A 22,701-nucleotide genomic window follows, 5' to 3' on the forward strand; every position below is an offset into this window, starting at 1 on the left:
AGATAAAAATTACAGATTTCTTTAATGCCAAAATTCATTAGAATATTAAATACAAAATCATTATCTACACTCTCAAAAGTAAATGGACCTGTCACTGGGTCAGTACCTCTTCAAAAGATACATATTTGTACCTAAAGGGTCCATAATGGTACCTCAAATGAACCGCGCAGTGACAGCTCCTGTACCTTTATTTCTGAGAGTCTACCTTTTTAGGTACCTTTTAGGTACAAAACTGGCCCTCAAGGAACATTATTTGTACCACTGAGTCCTTTTTTTCTGAGAGTGTATGGTTATCATTTTTGATGCAATAAAAATACTTCCTATTTTTGTCAAAGTGCTTATCATAATATTTTTTGTTTCACAAATGTGCATTTAAACGGTAAGTTATTACAGTTTTATATATAATGTAATGAGATCAGAATTTTAGAAACATGAAAAATACTTATTTTTAAATGCTAATTTATTGTTATCCATCATAAAAACAAAAAAAAACAAAAAGGGAATTTGTTAAAACTTGTTTTAAAACTAAAACTATAGCCTAAAGGCAAATAACAAACTGGCCAGCTCATTTCCTCAGTCAGAATTTGTCCATTTAAATAATAAAAGCCTGCTTTTATTGGCTATTTTATTGGTTATTCTTCTTAAAAACTTCTTCTGTTGGTTAATTTTGTAATTTAAGATCGCATACTGTCAAAAATGGGACAAATAAGCTCATATAGGGGCCAAATTCTGGACTTTGTCTTCAGGCCTTGAAGAATAAATACATTTATTCAAAATACACCACATCCAAAGTCATGCAATAGTGCAGTGCGCATGTCCAGCAGCCGATACTCTGTATCCAGTTGTGAGGAGACTCGTGAGAGGCTGGATGCGATTGCGTGCTCGTGACGTCAGCGGTGCACCTGCGAAGCGCTCTGTCGCATCATCACACCGGCGCTGCTTTCAGAATCCGCTCCGTCCGTCCGTCGTCACTCCCAAAACATGCTTCAATGGCACCGCCGCTGAACTTCCGCGCGTTTTTCACGAGGAGCGGCCGCTGTTTGAACTTTGATTCGGATAAACGAGCGCGCGTTCGGTATCTGGAGTGTCATCCGCGGATGACTAAATAACAGCAGCGATGGCCGGGGCAAACATGGTGTTTTCGGACGTCGAAACTTTCTTGGATGAGCACCCGGAATTGCTGGAGGACTACCTGAATAGAAAGGGCAAAGCGAGCATGGTGGAAAAGTGGATGAAGAGCCATCCGAAAACTCCGGAGAAAGCGGCGAGCGCGTGCGCGAAGGACAGCTGGGCGAGCCGCGGAGACGGGCTGCAGAGACGGGCGTCGCAGAAAGAGCTTCGGAAGACCTTCGCCAGGTCCAAAGCCATCAACGCGAACAGGACTTACGACGAGCATGTGAACTCCAGAGCCCAGGAGCCGCTGACCAGCATGCGGAGGCGCGCGCTGCTGCGTAAAGCCAGCTCCTTACCGCCGACCACCGCGCACATCCTCTCCGCGCTGCTGGAGTCCCGGGTCAACATCCCTCAATACCCGTCCACCGCTGTAGACTACAAATACTACCTAAAAGAGCACAACGAGCGGGAGTTTTTCCTGGAGCTCGTCAAAGACATCTCCAACGACCTGGATCTGACCAGCCTCAGCTATAAGATCCTGGTGTTCGTGTGCATTATGGTGGACGCCGACCGCTGCTCGCTGTTTTTGGTGGAGGGTCCGACTAATAAGAAGACTTTGGTGTCTAAGTTTTTTGATGTGCACGCGGGGACCACTGTGCTGCCATCGCTGAGCAACTCGGATGAGGTGCAGGTGCCCTGGGGAAAGGGCATCATCGGGTATGTGGCCGAGCACGGGGAGACCGTCAACATCCCCGATGCCTATCAGGTGAATGCTGCTGGAGTCTTTGCTTCTTGTGCGAATAAAAGGGGGAATAAATAATAAGGAGGTGGACAGTCTGCGTGTACATAGAGTAATAAGTGTGTATCAGTAGGTATTAGTGCGTATACAATGCGTATCAGTTGAAATCTTTTTTTATCTTTGGATTTTTTTGAGTCAAAAACAAGTCATAAGTTACTGGATTCTTCAAGAAGTCTTCTACAGAATAAAAAAAAGTATAATCAAAAATGTACGTGAACATTATATTCACATATAGCAGCTTAATGTGTGCATATCAGTAGCTTACACTGTACAAAAAAATCTTGGTTGCCTTAATTGTTTAAGCAGAATCAAATTTACCCAATGAGTCCATTGAACTTATATTATGTTAAACTGACTTAAAACTGGTTGCATATCTTATAAAATTAACTTAGACCATGATTAAAAGATCTTATAGTAGAGGAATTTTGTTGAGAGATCACACAAAAAGTCAAAAAGTCTATCTTATCTTGTTTATCTTGTGATTTCTCAAAATTCCTCTACCATAAGATTTTTAAATCATGTTCTAATTAAATTTTATAAGGTATATGTTAACAGTTTTAAGTCAGTTTAGAGGATAAATTCGTTTAGAAATCTTATACAGACTTCAAAAAACAGAACTAAAATATGAACATCATATCAGTGTGTATCCCCTCCAGTGACAGCTTGCGTACCTTTATTTCTGAGAGTGTATAACCAACCTTACATCAATGAAAAGCATATTTTTGCGGCTTTTGCGTGATGTATAAAAAAAAAAAAAGATTTCATTGACCTTTTAGTTGTTTTAAATACTATAAAGTATAATAAATAATATCTAGAGATAAATAAGTGTGTAAAATAACAGAAAATGTTACAAGGTTTTTGCACAGACAGTAAAAGATGATGTAGTATCCGTGACGTCACCCGTAGGTTTCTGATAAGCACAAATTAAGCTACAAGTGGGCGTGGCCAATTGTTGCTATTTTGTTTGCATGTAATCGCGCTAACCGGGGATAACCATAAAAGGGCAAAGAGGCGGAGCGTGAGCGGAGATACAAACTCCTGCTAGCATTTTTCTTAGACGGGCTTTTCTTTGGGAGAAACGCTTAATACTTAATAAGTACCTGCGACTTGTTTGTGTTCTGGCCACATGTGCTTGATTGTACACTATACTAATAAAGTGTTTAGTCTTTTAAAAACACTGCTGTAACACACTGAGCCTCAAAACATTGCTCTTATGACATTTTCCTACAGGAGGAAAACGCAAATTACTTCCAAACACTTCAGATATAGTCGTTGTTAGTAAATGCAAGGCTATTGATGAACTCCAGGCATAACACTGTATAACAACGCTTCAGATGACAGTTCTAGAGCCTGTAACTAATCAATCTGTCAGATTCTGGAGTGCATTACAGTACTAAAGAACATTATGATTGATAAATTATCCTAAATAAAACAAATACCTTTATAGAGATGGCATAAATATAATTTCACTCACCTGGGAAATGGCCATGTGAATGGTTTGTGAGCACATTTAAGTGCACTCAGCATGCCATATCATCTGATAACTGTAGGAAATAATCCCAAAAAGGCAGTTGACTGTGTAAGGCCTCATAAAACAACACAGAAATACAATATATATGCTGAGTTCAGCAGCTAATCAGCCGGAATCAGCTGAGGTGATGTGACGGCGACTAGCAAGACCTAGCTGTCACTCAAGTGGCCACGCCCTTAATTATGCTGACTTAATATTACTTAATAAAGTACAAATATAGCACTGCAAACGAATATAGATGACAACAAAAGTCTAACTTTTAAAGCTTAAAAGTTGCTGGTAGAAAATTCAAGATCCCATAATGCAACTCAAAAGCAGAAATAAACTGGGAAAAAAATAAAAACATGAAACACAAAATATGGAAAACTGCTCATTTATCTTTTACAATGTAGAAATTAGACAAAACCTCTATATTTTCCAGCATTTTAGTCCCCCCCGATTCTCATTTGATGTTAGTGTCAGGAAAGCATTAGCATTTTTTGACAGCCGGCTTTGCGTAGAGGTCACACACACGGCATACGGTTAATGAGTCTTCACACCGAGAGCTGGGTATTTTACTCTGACCCCTGACCCCACGCTTTGCTTTGATTATCCGCAAAATCCATGAAAGGCCTCGGTGAAATAATGAGTTGTGTGAGAGTATCGGAGTATTGATCAGCCAATCGATCAGCTTAGAGCGACTTCATTCAGGTATAGCCATGATGATGATGATGATGATGATAATGTCAGCTCGCAGTTTCTCTAATTAGTCTGTCAATCTGCGCTTGCCTTTTCATTTAGCAAGCCAAGCAGGTGATTAAAACTGCATTATTTACAGCAGTAAAACGCAGCATTTCTGAGACCAGATGGAGACATGAGCGTGAAAAGAGGCTCAGTGTGAACATTATTCATTAATATTTATTCACAATAGCGAGAGGTCGTAATACACAGCATTAATAAGTTATTATACACACCAAAATTGGTGTGGAATTTTTTTCTCTGAAGCAAATAACATTGCAGAAAAAATTAAATGTGAAATTTTAGTGGAAAAAAAAATGTAATTGATTTTTTTTACAGTGAATAAAGTGTATTTATTACTTTCAAACATGAATAATTTGCATTATATATATATATATATATATATATATATATATATATATATATATATCCCTCGCCGGTCCTGCTCCACCTGACCCGTTCTAAGCTGGGATCGAATCGGCGACCTTCCGCATGGGAGTTGGTTGCTCTAACAAGGAGGCTAAAGACCATGGCCCCTAGTGTCTGTCGCTAGAGCACCTTTAGAGGTCAGAGGAGTGAGGTTTACCTGAACAGCACTTACTAGCTGGCCTTTGGTACACTCATCCCCCTCTAAACCTCACTCCCATCCGGGTCACGGCACCACTGTAACCCTGCCGGTCCTTCGCCATCCAACCCACTCCAAGCTAGAATCAAGCTGGCGACCTTCCGCATGGGAGTCGGTTGCTCTAACAAGGAGGCTAATGACCATGGCCCCTAGTGTCTGTAGCTATAGCATTTATATATATATATATATATATATATATATATATATATATATATATATATATATATATATATATATATATATATATATATATATATATATATATATATATATATATATATATATATATATATGAACACTACTTGACTGTAAATGACACTGGTAGTGTGCGACAGCTGTATTTTGTATAAATATTTAACTTATTTCACAAGTTCATTAAGATACATCAACAGATACCAGATAAACAATATTTTAAAATGTTATTTTTATTGTTGGAGTTTAAAACTCTGAGTGTGCAACAAGGTGAAAACGGTGATTTTGACACCTAAAATGAGGTTGAATAATATAAAAAGTATATAATAGAAAGCTAGTACACTTTTTTAAAGTAGGTTTTAATGTTAGTTTGACAAAGAAAGAGGAATTTGAACAAAATTATACATATCAAAGGACATAAAAGTGCCCGTAGTTGAAGAATTACCCATATATATATGATTTTTTTGCGTGTCCGTTTACACGTTCTTTTATTTTTGACCCATATCTGATTCATGTGTTTACACTTGCCATACAATTCACAATGTGTGATTCACAATTCACAATGGGTTCTAGCATCTGCGCCACACTATAGCCACGATGGAAGAACTTGTCTTGTTCTTAGTTCTGCGAAATATGCAAAGTTCCCTCAACTGTAAAATGATTTTAGGGCGGAGGAGGAGGGAAAGGGCCGTCATCGCAGCTTGCGCCTGTGGTTTATATATGGTGTCCTCCACCATTCAGAGGAATTTGTGGGATCGAGAGAGATCTCAGGTCTGGTGGGAGCAAATTGTGGCGACTAACCACTTTCCTCCTCCGTGTTTCCTCTGTTGTTGTCTTTTACCGTTGTCTCCACACATGCTCTTCTGATCTGTTTACATGATAGTCGCATTGTCACACATCCGATCTCTGAATATTCGAATGCATGCGTTTTTTTCGTGTTTGCACGGTCATACAACAGATCCGATCTGTGTCACATCAGCAAAAAAATTGTAATTGGGTCATATATAACAGACAGTAAAAATGGAGCCAGAGAAATGAAACAGTGTGTTTTCTGCAGGTGGTTTGTCAGGCCCACTCACCTGTGTGAGGCACAGTAGGGGGAATTTTTTTTTTCCAGTTAAGTAATATCAACTTGATATTAAACTAATGATATCAAACTAATATTATACTAATATTAAAGCTACATGAGTGCATATTTTCTAACTGCATTTTTAAGCAAATTAATGTAACCTTGGTGAGTGGAAGAGTGCAAAATAAAATAATAAAATAAATCGTTTTAATGTCAGACCCTTTACTCAGTTTAGCTTCTTATAATCAGATTTCAGTACTGCTAAATAAATGCTTTTCTCACTTAGAGATTTGATCTCGATTCTAGTCCAAAAATCTAAAATATTCCTAAATCAAGAAGCCTTGACAAGCAAATAATATTGTCAGAATTTAAGTCAAAATGAAGTGAGTTTTCCCTTAAAACAAGCGAAATAATCTGCCAATGGGGTCAGCACAATAATCGTGCCGTCCGTTTTTAAATAACATAATTTCACTGATGCCATTGGCAGATTATTATGCTTGTTTTAAGGAAAAACTCACTTCATTTAAGTAAGAAAAGCTTGTTTTTACAGCATGTAAGTTTTTCTCCTCTTTCTCCTCTTTTACAGGACCATCGTTTCAGTGACGAGATTGATAAACTCACCGGATATAAAACCAAGTCTCTTCTGTGCATGCCTATACATAACAGTGACGGAGAGGTCATCGGGGTCGCACAGGCCATCAACAAGAGCCCCAATGGAGCGCTGTTCACCCAAGATGACGAGAAGGTACTGCTTGCGCAATGCTTTATGCTCAGGAAAAATGCTGGAAAAATCATAATATTATGTATACAGTTGAAGTCAGAATTATTAGCCCCCTTTTGATTTTTTTATTCTTTTTTAAATATTTCCCAAATGATATTTAAAAGAGCAAGGAAATTTTCACAGGATGTCTGATAATATTTTTTCTTTTAGAAAAAGTCTTATTTGTTTTATTTCGACTAGAATAAAAGCAGTTTTGAATTTTTTAAAAACTATTTTTGGGACAAAATATTATCCCCTTTGAGCTAATTTTTTTTCGATAGTCTACAGAACAAACCATCATTATAGAATAACTTGCCTAATTACCCTAACCTGCATAGTTGACCTAATTACCCTAGTGAAGCCTTTAAATGTCACTTTAAGCTGTATAGAAGTGTCTTGAAGAATATCTAGTCTAATATTATTTACTGTCAGCATAGCAAAGATAAAATAAATCAATTATTAGAGATGAGCTTAGAAATGTGCTGAAACAATCTTCCCTCCATTAAACAGAAATTGGGGAAAAAATAACAAGGGTGATAATAATTCAGGGGTGCTAATAATTCTGACTTCAACTGTATATATATGTATATTAATATATATTATAATATTAAATCTAGTTGTGCTTCAGTGTGTATCTTGCGCTGACGTCTGAGCGTGTGTGTTTATGTAACAGAGCTGTCACTGCAGTGTCGAGTGTTCATGACATGCTGTGTAAAGTGGAACAGTTAGCGTGAGTTGCCCTTGTCATCGCTTGTTCTGGATTAAGGCCGCGTGGTCAAGCACGCCACGCTATCCCGAAGAAGAAATAAAGTGTCTCATTAATGTTGACCTTCAGTGAGAATGAAGACTTTACGAACACAGGAGCAGTTCTCGCATGGCAGAGTCATTAATCAGCGGCGGCTGCTGAAACCCCCGAGCCCAACTGCTCTGTTTACAGCAGCTCCAGTGACACCGCAAGCACACATTTCAGCCGTAATGCACCAGATCACCTTAAATCAATACTTTAAGCTTAATATGAATGCTTGTATTATTTTACTTTCTATCAAATTGCACTCAGTGTGTTAAGGTAAACGATACACTTTCCAATGTTAGAGTAACTAGTGTAGGTGCACCTCAGGGTTGCGTATGCTGTCCTATCCTGTTTACTTTACATACCAATGATTGTTTTAATTTACATGAGAATAATTACATTATGAAATGCTCTGATGACACTGCAGTACTAAACCTACTGGGGAAAAATGTGGATATAATGAAATATAACAGTGGCACCGCACACATGCACACCTCAGCTGTAACATGCCAGACCACCTTAAAGTCTGTGTGAAATCAAAATTTGAAAAACACCCAACCCGGGCTCATTGTATAAACGTAGCCCCGCGGACATTTCTGCGGACCGCGATTTACGTCCCGGGAGGTATGTATTCGAGCGTTTTTTGTTTTCGCGGATCCGCGAGAGGCTGCTGTGCGCGCTTTTTCACGTCTCTTTTTGCACGCCGTTCGCGCCGGCGCCGTTCTCGCACGAAAAGATCGGCCGACCCGGCCTTCCTCCTCCTCCTTCCCTAAACCCGGGCGACGGTTCGCAAAAGCCGTCCAAAAAAAAAAAAAGAAAAAAGCAAAAGCCCTCGTCTTCGATTTCGACCACGTTTTCGGATCCCGCCGCGTTCTCGCCCTTATTTTTCGGATTCCGTTTTTCGTCTTACCTGATTTCCGGAACCTGCTGTTCCCCGGACTCGATCCCGGTCGTCGTCCACCGCGGCCGACTCCGGCTCCTCCTCCTCCTCTGGGGCCTCCGCTCCGCCGACGCAACGCTGTGAGCTAAGCGGACAAACTGATTGCATCAGGAAAGCCCTCCACTCGGAGGCGAGCCGTCGGCCGGCGAGCGCGAAGAGGAGGGGCGGAGCGGAGCGTTCGCTCGAAAAAAAACTAAACGTGTATGTACATACCTCCGGCCACGTAAATCGCGGTCTCCAGAAACTCAGGCTCATTCTGGAAACGTAGCCCTGCGGACGTTTCTGGAGACCTCGAAATACGTCCTGGGGGGTACGTGTTTGTGTAGTTTTTGTTTTCGTGAATCTCGGGAGCCCGCGCTGTTCTCGCGTGAAAAGCCGCCGGAGGCCGCTGTCGAGTGACCGTCCATCAGACTGACTAAATAACTGAACGATTGACTGGGCGGGCGACCCAGCCACCCTCTTCCTCAACCTTCCCTAAACAGCCGGCGAGCGGTGTTACACCGCCCCGTAGCGTTTGCTTGAAAAAAAAGCGAAATGCGTATGGAACAAAATCAATGCCTAAAGTCTTGAATTAAAAAGCTTGTTGAATATCACAAACTGAAAAAAATAATACACCGTATTAACAAGTTCTTGCGTTTTAATGACTTGAATTCCAGGGTTTGTATTTTTAGGTCCTGAAATTTAACATATCTGTTTATTTAAGCTGTGAATATTTCAACGAAAAATATTTCAAACACGTTTTCATACTTAAAAATTCAATAATTCATATTCAATTTTCAGATTTCACTTACAAAATATTCAATACCCTTTAAAAATACGATGTATAATATTCAAAAGGTCATTTTCAGTTCATTTTATTTCAGTTCAAATATTCGCTTCCATAAATTCAGTGGATCAAATTCGACTGTTAAAATTCAACATTACATCCGGGAACTGCAGGAGAAGCAATAGATTGCCGATTGAAGTTTGCCAGCTGCTCTAGCTTTCACCAGCAGGTGGAGATGGAATAATGTAAGATTTTTAACCCAGTAAACAGGCGAGAAAAAGCCTAATAAAGGCAAAAAAGTAGCATTCAATTTTAATATCAATGCCTTGGACATTATAAATAATAAAAAGTATGAGTAAAATGAGTAAATGAGGGTTTAGTCATTTATATTTGCCCTTATGTAACGGAAGCCAGCTGGTGATCGCGTAAAGCTCACCCCTCGGATCCAGGGACAGACGTTGTTCTGCAATCTTATCGGAGCTTGTCTCCCATGCTGGCTCGATAGGACCGGTGCGGTTACTTGCACATAAACCGTCTTTTGATGAATATGATGCTATTGACTCTTTCTTCCATAGACGCAAAGTATTATATTGACAGCTAAAGAATATAAACGTAAGAGAAACAGGAGAGGAAATATTATAATAATAATACAAAATAGATAAACATTGACAGGGCTAAGAACAATTACGAACAAAGATTTTCAAAACCAGAGAGATTTTATGAGAATGTCACAAAACAGTTTACTTGGAAATGTTAAACAGAGAGTTCAGGTATGATTTAAGGTTGGTTATGGATGGGGCGTCTGATTTAAAATAATTTAACATGCGAATGCATTAAAGGGGCGTCTTCAGTTATTCACACAGAACCGTCTAATATGGCATAACTATAAGGAGTAATTTTGCGCTGTTTAAACGCAGCTATGTCAGGATTGGGATAGGTTATACATTTTCATCATTTAAATTATTATTATGATTGTTAATATTATTATTGTATGACATTTTTTCTAATTTTTGGGGTTCTGCCATGGTTAAACGTTTGCCAAATGTCTTAGTTTGTCCAGATTATTGTTGTAGCCTATAGGCGAGAAAAAAGGTAATAACGCAAAAGTGGCAATGTCGCAGCCAATGATAACTAATAAAATGAGTCGCCTGTCGTTTGATAATAGGCAGTTATAACTGACTTTGTTTTTATTAAACGAGAAAACCGTTATTTATAACTTTTCAGCGACCGTTTGTATTTTATGATTAGCTATGTTGATCTTTTTTGCAGTTATTAAACATATAAACTTATTTAAACTGGTTTAAACTTAATATAGTTGTCACTTGAGCTAGTTTCATAAGATTAATGTTTATAATGCGTGGTTTGACATGCGTGGTTGAGGGGTTCCTGCAAAGCAGCTCAATTCATCCTCATGGGGTATTACTGAGCTTTAATCGCCATCTACTGGAGAGAATGTATTTGCTCATTTATAACTCTTTTCTGCAAGTGTGTTTTATGATTTCACAAAGTCAAACCATTATGTTTTTATTTTATATTTTGAGATGATCATATTTAAATAAACAATTGCTAGGGTAGCTAATAGTTTCTTTTTTCTTGTTTTTTAAAAAAAATCAGTAGCTTATAAAATCCAAATTTTTGCTTGACAAAGTTATTGGTTTAGGATTCTGGATGCATTTTTGCTGTGTTGGAAACTCATAAGCTCACACTAAATCAATTATATTATCAGAAATGACAGATATAAGAAATCCATTAATATTCATCACTCTTTTTACAATTATACAAGCAATTTCGCGCCGACGTCAGCTCCACTTTCGGAAATGGTAAACAGCGAGGTGTTATTCATATAAGCCCAAGCATGACATATGTCATGATTAATATAATAATCGAAACACTCTTTTAGGCTATTCTTATGCTTGGCCAAATGTCATGACTTTCACTTTCATTTTACATTATTATGCACACGCCCAGATGTCATCTGAAACTTTGGAAGAATTCCTATCATATATTGACAGCCATCCAGCATCTCTTAATCAGTTTGATATGCGGCGCTGGCTCTGACTGGCCACCGGAGCTCGCGGCCACTCGTTCGACTTTGTCGTGAGCAAGCCGCACAGCACATGCATAAAAACGTCAATCATTTCATTAATTCATCAATTCATTCATTTTCCTTCTGCTTCGTCTCTATTTTAGAGGAAAAGCAATATTCTGGACAAACCAAAGACATTTTGCAAACATTTAACCGTGGCAGAACCCCAAAAACTAGAAAAAAAAGAAGAGAAAGACGATAGCAAAGTGATAGCTAAAAAGGATAAATAGAAATATTAATTTAGAATCACGGATGACTTATTTAATCGCATAGCCCAAATACATGTCATAAAATAATAATAACAATCATAATTTAAACAATTAAATTATAACCTATCCCAATCCTGACATAGCTGCGTTTAAACAGCGCAAAATTACTCCTTATTATGCCATATTAGACGGTTCTGTGTGAATAACTGAAGACGCCCCTTTAATGCATTCGCATGTTAAATTATTTTAAATCAGACGCCCCATCCATAACCAACCTTAAATCATACCTGAACTCTCTGTTTAACATTTCCAAGTAAACTGTTTTGTGACATTCTCATAAAATCTCTCTGGTTTTGAAAATCTTTGTTCGTAATTGTTCTTAGCCCTGTCAATGTTTATCTATTTTGTATTATTATTATAATATTTCCTCTCCTGTTTCTCTTACGTTTATATTCTTTAGCTGTCAATATAATACTTTGCGTCTATGGAAGAAAGAGTCAATAAAGATAGACAATGTGTAACATCATATTCATCAAAAGACGGTTTATGTGCAAGTAACCGCACCGGTCCGAGCAGGTAAGAGCCAGCATGGGAGACAAGCTCCGATAAGATTGGAGAACAACGTCTGTCCCTGGATCCGAGGGGTGAGCTTTACGCGATCACCAGCTGGCTTCCGTTACATAAGGGCAAATATAAATGACTAAACCCTCATTTACTCATTTTACTCATACTTTTTATTATTTATAATGTCCAAGGCATTGATATTAAAATTGAATGCTACTTTTTTGCCTTTATTAGGCTTTTTCTCGCCTGTTTACTGGGTTAAAAATCTTACATTATTCCATCTCCACCTGCTGGTGAAAGCTAGAGCAGCTGGCGATCTTCAATCGGCAATCTATTGCTTCTCCTGCAGTTCCCGGATGTAATGTTGAATTTTAACAGTCGAATTTGATCCACTGAATTTATGGAAGCGAATATTTGAACTGAAATAAAATGAACTGAAAATGACCTTTTGAATATTATACATCGTATTTTTAAAGGGTATTGAATATTTTGTAAGTGAAATCTGAAAATTGAATATGAATTATTGAATTTTTAAGTATGAAAACGTGTTTGAAATATTTTTCGTTGAAATATTCACAGCTTAAATAAACAGATATGTTAAATTTCAGGACCTAAAAATACAAACCCTGGAATTCAAGTCATTAAAACGCAAGAACTTGTTAATACGGTGTATTATTTTTTTCAGTTTGTGATATTCAACAAGCTTTTTAATTCAAGACTTTAGGCATTGATTTTGTTCCATAAATGCGGCCATACGTACCTCCGGTCACGTACATCGCGGTCTCCAGAAATGTCCGCAGGGCTACGTTTCCACAATGAGCCTGGGTTGCTTTTGTCTAAGCAGAGTCAGAGCTTACTGTCCTAATGAAATCTTTAATAATCAAGACATAATCAGATTTTATTGTGCTCAAATAAGCAAAATCTAGAGGCTTTTACCTTTAATATAAGCCACTTCTGATACCAAATGATCAACTAGAAGTCAACTTATTATTTGCTGTTCTTAAAACTAGGCGACCAGACTTTTGTCAGGTAGTTTACCTAGTATTTACCATCCACTGAGCCACGTGATGCCTCACCAGCACATTAAAAAGTTTGCAGACCCTAAATGTACATTGAACATGTGAATATGAGGCCGGTTGTTGTTGCTGTTGGGAAATGAAGATGTGTGTTCGGATTGGTCTGGGTCTGATGGCTCCACACTCCGTCATTGTGTGGTAAATACACTGATCTGTCGTCTCTGTGAATGAAACAGATGCTGTGGGTTAAAAGCTGAACAGGACGTCTCGTATTTCTCAGCGTAAGCAGTGTGAGCGCAGCGCTGACACACACTATAATGAATGTGTCCAGAGGAGTCAGGGGTGCCGAGAGGTGTGTGTGTGTGTGTGAATGTGTGTGTGGGTGTAAGTTTGTGTGTGTGCGTGAGCTTATATGCCTGTGTAAGTGTGTGTATGATTGCATGTGTGTGTGCGTGAGTTTGTATACTTGCGTATATGAGTGTGTGTATATGCATAGGTGCCCTGCAACCTAAAATTAACCAAATATGAGTTTCTAATCATGTCACACCTTGACGTTGTGCGGACGTTACCACTCTGACATCTATCAGTCGCTGGATTTTGGTCACTTTCCAACACAACCTAAAATCAACCTAATATCAACGTAATTTGACGACGTTATTGGACATGGTTACGTTGTCATTAGATGCTGGCTAGGCATTGAATTTTGGTCACCTGACATCACAGCCTAAATCTAACCTAATATTAGCTTCTTATGATGTTGTGTGCCTGCTGGGTGTATGTATGCATATGTGAGTGTGTGTTAGTGCATATGTGTGTGTTTGTGTGCGTGAATTTGTACGCGTGTGTGTGTAAGTGTATGTGTATAAGAATGTGTATACATGTATGAGTGGGTGTGGGCGTTTATGTGTATGCATGTGCACATATGCAGAAGCGTACAACAAAACAAACGCTAATTAGACTATTTAAAATACACAAAAATGTAGGCAGCGCCCTCTAGTGGATTTGTCATCTGAAACACAACGTAACAGACCCAAAGCAATGTAATATACGCAAAAATGTAGACAGCGCCCTCTAGTGGATTTGTAATCATAAACGTACACTGAAATGTACCCTAAGTGACGTATTTCAGATTCACAGAAATATATACAGCACTCTCTAGTGGATTTTTCATCAGGAACGTGCAATAAAACGTATCCGGAGCAATCTACTTTATCCAAAAATCCAGACAGTGCTTTCTAGTGGATTTGACATCAAAAACGTATAACAAAACGTACCATTAAGTAACGTATTTCAGTATCGCAAAACATGTAGACAGTGCAATTTAGCGGATTTGACATCAGAAACGTGCAATGAAACGTATCAGGAGCAATGTATTTTACGCAAAAATGTTAACGGCGCCCTCTAGTAAATTTGTCATCAGAAACATACAAAAAAAACATACCCAAAGTGCCGTATTTCAGATACGCAAAAATGTAGACAGCCCCCTCTAGTGGTTTGTCAGCAAAAACATACAACAAAACGCACCCGGAGCAATGTATTTCAGATTCTCAAAAATGTAGGCAGCACCCTCTAGTACAGGGGTCACCAATCCTGGACCTGGAGGGCCGGTGTCCCTCCAGGGTTTAGCTCCAACTTGCCTCAACACACCTGCCTGGATGTTTCAAGTATACCAAGTAAGACCTTGATTAGCTTGTTCAGGTGTGTTTGATAAGGATTGGAGCTAAAATCTGCAGGACACCGGCCCTCCAGGAACAAGTTTGGTGACCCCTGCTCTAGTAGATTTGGCATCAGATACGTACAACAAAATGTACCCTAAGTAACGTATTACAGATTCCCAAAAAATGCCTGATGACAAATCAGAAGCGTAGCACAGTGAACACACCCTAAGTTATGTATTTCAGATTCACAAAAATGTAGACAGCAGCCTCTAGTAGGTTTATCATTAGAAACGTGCAACTAAATGAACCTTAAGTAACGTATTTCAGATTTACAAAAATCTAGACAGCTCCCTCTAGTGGATTTGTCATCAGAAACGTGCAACAAAATGTACCTTAAGTATCGTATTTCAGATTTACCAAAGTTTGAACAGCACCCTCTTGTGGATTTGTGTGCAACAAAACGCACCCTAAGTAACGTATTTCAGATTCGCAAAAATGTAGACAGCACCCTCTTGTGGATTTGTCATCAGAAACTTACAAAGAAATGTACCCTTAGTAACTTTTTCAAATTCACAAAAATATAGACAGCGCCCTCTAGTAAATTATTCATCAGAAACGTACAACAAGGCACACCCTAAGTAACGTATTTCAACTTAGAAATATTGGCAGTGCACTGTTGCAGATTTGTCATCAGAAACATGCAACGAAATGCACCCGGAGCTAAGGCACATATTTCCAATGATCCTGGACTGCTATGATGACAGAATGATTACTTTCCCTCTTGTGTGTTTGCATGACCTCATGTGCTCATTTGAGTCCACATCCAGCTCGGCGCGAGGAGATTTGATGTGCTTTTCTCTGTACTTTAGGATCATGTCGTGCATGCTAGCGACTGCTGAATTAATGATGAAACTCTTGCAGAAGCAGAACAGAGAAAACTCAGCGATTGTTTCCAGCCCACAGAGACAAAGGTGCCACTTTTAGAGTCCGCATTGGCAGCAAAGTCTTCTCTCCGCACCAAACATTAGTGTTGTTTTTTCACATACGGCGGTGGACATATTGTAATCAGAGGGTGGAGAGGAGCCGTTCTGTTTGCTTTGTGGAGAAAGAATTAATTGTTGTTCAGACTGGAATGAGGATGGTTTGTGTTTTTGCAAGTAAATTCAGGTTTACTTAGATTTTTGTTTTGTTTTTAGTCTAAATAGCTACACATTCTTAAATCAAGAAGTGTTTTCAAGACAAGATAAAAAACATTGTCTTGTTTACAGAAGTAATGAGTCAAAATAAGTGAGTTTTACCTTAAAATAAGGCCAACGGGGTAAATAAAGTTATTTCAAAAGGGAAAAGACGAAATTTCAGTTCTTTAAAAACAATTTGTAAGTGATGTCTGACGTAAGAGATTTTGACTGGATTACAAATATATCATTCAAATTAAATTTATATTTTAGTTTTATGTATTGTTGATTCATGAAGTGGTAAACCACATCAACTTTGTTTTTATTTCATGCAAAAGCAAAAGGATTAATTATATTTAATTAAAATATTATTTATATCATATTAAAATATCTTATTTTTTGTTTATTTAATGTTATTCGTTTAAATCGTGTATTAATTTATATACATTTATTTCATATAAACGAATAAATATGTAAATCAATTAAGTAGTTAATTTACATTTGTTTAAATAATAATTATTATCTTATATTATTGCTTTTTCATTTTTACAAATGTGGCAGATTACATATTCATCAGACTTCAGTGTGACCTTTCATCTCAGTTGTTTATTATTATTATCCTTATCATCTGTTTGTTTTAATTTCATGCATTGTTCGCTGATGAAGTAGTGAACCAAATGGATGCTGTTTAGTTACAGTATTACCCACGTATACTCACAACACGGTGGCTTAGTGGTTAGCACTGTGGCCTCACAGCAAGTAGGTCGCTGGTTCCAGTCCTGGCTGGGTCAGTTGGTGTTACTGTGTGGAGTTTGCATGTTCTCCCAGTGTTGGCGTGGATTTCCTCCAGGTGCTCCGGTTTCCCCCACAGTCCAAACACATGCGCTATAGGGGAACTGATGATCTAAATTAGCCGTAGTGTATGAGTGTGTGTGTGTGTGTGTGTTTCACAGTACTGAGTTATGGCTGGAAGGGCATCCGCTGACTAAACATATGCTGGAATAGTTGGCGGTTCATTCCGCTGTGGTGACCCCTGATGAATTAAGGGACTGGGATGAAGGAAAATGAATGGTAATATTAGGGTAAAAAACAGTAAACTAATCATGAAACAGCAAAACATTTAAAACTGAAATCTGAAATATCTCCACACTTTACTTTGAGTCTACGCTTTCCCACTGCCACTGTGACTGCATTAACTGACTGACTGTGTGTGTGTGTGTGTGTGTGTGTGTGTGTGTGTGGACACACGAGACACCACTCTCTGCTCTTTGTGTTGAAATGCCACAGTCCTCAGAGTTTCAGTGGCATTTTCAGAAAGGCAGCAAGAATTACAGTCTGTTGAATACAGTATCATATTCTCTGAGAGAGACAGTGACGCACAGCAGACTGACGCAGATGTATAATCTCTCTCTCTCTCTCTCTCTCTCTCTCTCTCTCTCGTGTTCATGAAGATGTTTCAGTTCCACTGAGAGATGAGCTCCTGCTTCAGCATTATGAGTAGAAAGCTACTGGAGCGCTCACATTCAGCTTGCTTTTAGAATAGTATCATATTGAAACACACAGTGTGATTGTGAAACCCTTTACAATAATGCTTCATTAGTTGATGCATTTACTAACATGACCAAACTATCAGTAATAAATTTATTAGGGCATTTTATAATCTGTTATTGATTCATTTCAGTTATATGGTCATCTGCTAGTGTTTGCTTTGGCTTTTTCGGGGTTAATTATTGTGATCTCCTCATTGCAACAGAGGTATACTGAGAAATCTCTGTAGACTGATGGCATGTCATGCCGTTCAGCCTTATAATCTTAAAATGTCAGCAAGATCACCCGTTTTGTCATTACATTAGACTAGAGCTGCATGATTCTGGCTAAAATGAGAATAACAATTTTTTTTGTGCTGAAAATCAAGATCAGGGGCCTGTTCCATAAACCAAGCTTAGAGAATAAGTCAGGCTTATTTTGGTAAGTCAGGTTTACTAATGGCGGATTCGGTTTCATAAGTCAAATTTACGATAGTTCAAACTCAGTTACTCAGGCAACTCATGCTGGGTGTCATGTTTACCAGCGAACAACCACCAGATGTCGCTGGTAAACACACACACTTAGAACTACACTTTTCCTGGACTACAACTTCATACATGCTCTTCGCCCACACACCTGCTTTCTCATTTAGCTTGATTTACATTTACACCTGAGGACTTTCAGAGACTGATTACACACAGTATTTAAGCAGCACACACACTCATTCACATTGCCGAGTCTTGTTTACTGTTTAGTGACATTTCAACGCGTTTCTCCCTGTCTTGTTTCTCCGTGTCTGAACCTAGCTTTGTATCCTAGTTATCCGTTTTAGCCGCCTGCCTTTCGACCCATTGCCTGTTTACTGACTTCGACTCTGGATTTGCCCGCACATACCTGTATTGACCATTGCTTGCCTGACAAAGATTAAACCTGCATATTGGATCCTACATTCTGTTGTTGGTGTCACTCCCCGTCGTTACACTGGGAAACTAGCCTGGTCCGGGGCAGGTTAACTCTCAAGTTAAGTTCAGACTTAATCAAAGTAATGTTAACATTCACCTGCCGTAATTTAATGCCTATTTATTCCACTTAAACTCTTAATTATGAATAAAACTAGGGCTGTACGATATTGGAAAAATCTGACATTGCGATATTTTCTTTTTCTTCAATATATATTGCGATACGAATACAATATCAGCAGATGGCTTTAAATTGCTCTATTTGGGGGAGGAGTGGTCATTCATTTAGACTGATTAGGGTGATATTCTAAGGGTGTGAATGATGTATACAAAAAATAATAAACTAATTGCAATTATAATTACTCTTCATTACAAATGTTGTAGGTTATCATCTCCAAATGCTTTACACTCTCTTGAAACGCCTTTAAAACATGTAAATGCTTTACTATGGTTATACTGCGCAACAACTCCACAATTCTCATGTATTCTCAATTGCTGATCAACTATAATCCCAACTGAATATTCCATATCCTGCGATGTGACTATTGCGGACACACACATTGCGATATCAATGCTGAAACGATATATTGTGCAGCCCTAATTAAAACTTTATAGTCACTTAATAGTAAATATACAGTTGAAGTCAGAATTATTAACCCCCCTGAATTATTTTTCCCCAATTTCTGTTTAATAGAAAGATTTTTTCAGCACATTTCTGCACATAATAGTTTTAATAACTCGTCTCTAATCACTGATTTATTTTCTCTTTGTCATGATGACAGTAAATAATATTAGACTAGATATTCTTCAAGACACTTCTATACAGCTTAAAGTGACATTCAAAGGCTTCACTAGGTTAATTAGGTCAACTAGGCAGGTTAGGGTAATTAGGCAAGTGATTGTATAACGATGGTTTGTTCCAACACAATCTCACGGCAATTCGTAACATTTTGATTTAGTGGCTAATTCGTATGAATTCGTACGATCTAAATCGTACAATTTAGTACGATTTGCTCATCCCCCAATGACGGTTGGGTTTAGGGGTGGGGTTAGGTGCCACACCTCCTTTTCAAAATTGTACAATTTCGTAAAAATATAATAAATATAATAAATATAATTAATAAATTAATAAATTTATTAATTTATTAATATTATTAATTTATTCATATTTATTATAATTTATTAATAAATAAATTAATAAATATAATAAATATAATTTCGTAAAATATAGCTTAATGGGGCTAATAATTTTATCCTTAGTGTTTAAAAAATTAAAAACTGCTTTTATTCTCCCCAAAATAAAACAAATAAGACTTTCTCCAGAAGAAAAAACATTATCAGACATACTGTCAAAACTTCCTTGCTCTGTTAAACATTATTTGGCAAATATAAGACAAAAAAAAAAAAAAATCAAAGGGAGGCTAATAATTCTGACTTCAATTGTATATATATATATATATATATATATATATATATATATATATATATATATATGTAGTTATTTAACTTAAATAAAATAAAAAATAAATAAAAAATCAATTAAAAATATTCATTTATTCATTTTCTTTTTTTGGCTTAGTCACTTTATTAATCCGGGGTCGCCACAGCGGAATGAATCGTCAACTTATCCAGCATGTTTTTACACAGTGGATGCCCTTCCAGCCACAACCCATCTCTGGGAAACATCCACACACACTCATTCACAATCATTCACTAAGGACAATTTAGCCTACCCAATTCCCCTGTAGCGCATGTGTTTGGACTGTGGGGGAAACCGGAGCACCCAGATGAAACCTACGCGAATGCACATGCAAACTCCACACAGAAACGCCAACTGACCCAACTGAGGCTTGAACCTGCGACCTTCTTGCTGTGAGGCGACAGCACTACCTACTGCGCCACTGTGTCGCCTGCTAAAAATATTTAAATGCTAAAAAGCACACAAATGTATTTTGATTTAGTGTTGAATGTAGTGTTTAACAGTTAAGATTACATTTAAAGATGCATTAAAATAATCAGCAAATAAAAGAAGTATTACATAATTTAGTAAAAAAAATGAAAACAGACTTATGTTGAAAATCTCCGAATCGATTTTTCACCACAGCTCAGATAATCCGTCCAAACTGGAGTAGTTGTATTTAAAAGTAAACATTTCTGCGATCACATGAAACCAAACTGATGTTCACGAAACACAAACGGAGAGAATAAAACAGAAATAAGGAAGTAAATGAGAAACACGTGCAGCTCAGGAGACTCACAGTGCTGGAGTGAGAATCAGGAGCTCAATTCTCAGCTTTCATTAGTGTACGGCTGTAAATGAGCTGAAAGTGCGCTGTGAGAATCTGTTGATCGCTCCCGCAGGTACACGTCACAGCCGCTCTTTATTAAACACTTTAACTGTGTGGTAAACAGACTCAATGTTCAGCCCGGACTAATGGATAGTCAGACAGAATCCAATTACTCCAGAACCCGTTTACCGGCGCTGCCCACGACTCCGGATTCCTCCAGGCCTTCTCCGTGGTGTCACGCTGACTTGTCCTCCGGCGGTGTTTTCTGACGGAATTTTAATATGAAACTCTTATTCTCAATGTTAGTGCTTCATTTTTGCTCTCTGCTCTGCAAAATTGCTCTTCTTCGATTTTTAAGTCTTGTTTCAAGTCCAAATATCTAAAAATTCTTAAATCACAAAGCATTTACTAGACAAGCAAAACATATTGTCATGCTTTAATAAATAATATGGTAACATTTTGTGAGTTCTGCCAATACGGTTGCAAATATATACAAAAATAAAAAGCTGTAAAATCAGATGTGCATCAGTGTTCACAGCCTTTGCTCAACACTCTGTTGATGCACCTTTAGCAGCGATTACAGCCTCAAGACTTTCTGAATATGATGCCACAAGCTTGGCACACCTATCTTTGGGAATTTTGGCCCACTCCTCTTTGCAGTACCTCTCAAGCTCTATGAGGTTGGATGGGAAGCGACAGTGTACAGTCATTTTCAGATCCTTTCAGAGATGTTCAATAGGATTTAGGTCTGGGCTCTGGCTGGGCCACTCTAGGACATTCACAGAGTTTATTTTAAGCCACTCCATTGATATGTTGTCGGTGTGCTTTGGGTCATTCTCCTGCTGGAAGATGAAGCGTCGCCCCAGTCTGAGGTCAAGAGCACTCTTGTGCAGGTCTTCATTCGGGATGTCTCTGTACATCGCTGCATTCATCTTTCCCTCTACCCTGACTAGTCTTCCAGTTCCTGCTGCTGAAACACATCCCCACAGCATGATGCCAACACCACCATGCTTCACTGTAGGGATGCTGTTAGCCTGCTGATGAGCGCTGCCTGCTGTTCTCCAAACGTAACGCCTGGCGTTCACTCCAAAGAGTTCAGTTTGAGTCTCATCAGAGCAGAGAGTTTAGTTTCTGATGCTCTGAGAGTCCTTCACATGGCAAACTCCAGGCGGGGAGTGTCTTCAGTCTGGCCGCTCTACCATACAGATGCCTGATTGGTGAATTGCTGCACAGATGGTTGTCCTTCTGGAAGGTTCTCCTCTCTGCACAGAAGAACGCTGGAGCTCAGACAGAGTGACCATCGGGTTATTGATCACCTCCCTGACTGAGGCCCTTCTCCCCCGATCACTCAGCGTAGATGAGCCAGCTCTAGAAAGAGTCCTGGTAGTTAAACATCTTCCACTTACCGATGATGGAGGCCGCTGTGCTCATTGGAACTTTCAAAGCAGCAGAAATGTTTCTGTAAGCTTCCCCAGCCTTGTGCCTCCAGGCAATCCTGTCCCGGAGATCTACAGACAGTTCCTTTGTCCTCAAGCTTGGTTTGTGCTTTGACATGCACTGTCAACCCTGGGCCCTTATATAGACAGGTGTAGCCTTTTCAGATCATGTCCAATCAGCTGAATTGAGCACAGGTGAACTCCAATGAAGCTGCTGGAACATCTCCAGAATGATCAGTGGAGACAGAATGAACCTGAGCTCAGTGCTGTGAAGGCTGTGAATATTGATGTACATGGGATTATACAGCTTTTTATTTTTAATAAATTTGCAACAATTTCAAGAACTCTTTTTTCACATTGTCATTATGCAGGACTTTCTAAATATATGGTATGTATACTTAATAAAAATTAACTTATTGATAAGTGTTATACTTTCAGAGGTGGCTGAATTTTAATATTTCATTAGCACTACGACAGGGGT

General features: G+C 38.5%; 1 protein-coding gene across 2 annotated transcripts in view; it reads left to right on the forward strand.

Moving 5' to 3' along the window:
• The first annotated feature begins 944 nt into the window (after positions 1 to 944).
• pde11a (phosphodiesterase 11a) overlaps positions 945 to 22,701 on the forward strand; it is a 75,134-nt gene continuing 53,377 nt past the window's right edge. For both annotated transcript variants that reach the window (XM_684746.9, XM_073912391.1), the window contains exons 1-2: positions 945 to 1,879; positions 6,633 to 6,791. In XM_684746.9, coding sequence (XP_689838.4) covers positions 1,118 to 1,879; positions 6,633 to 6,791 — 921 coding nt within the window. In that variant the 5' untranslated portion in view covers positions 945 to 1,117. The remainder of the gene's footprint in view (positions 1,880 to 6,632; positions 6,792 to 22,701) is intronic.

The sequence above is a fragment of the Danio rerio genome, chromosome 9 (assembly GCF_049306965.1).
Source record: "Danio rerio strain Tuebingen ecotype United States chromosome 9, GRCz12tu, whole genome shotgun sequence".
NCBI classification, from domain to species: Eukaryota; Metazoa; Chordata; class Actinopteri; order Cypriniformes; family Danionidae; genus Danio; species Danio rerio.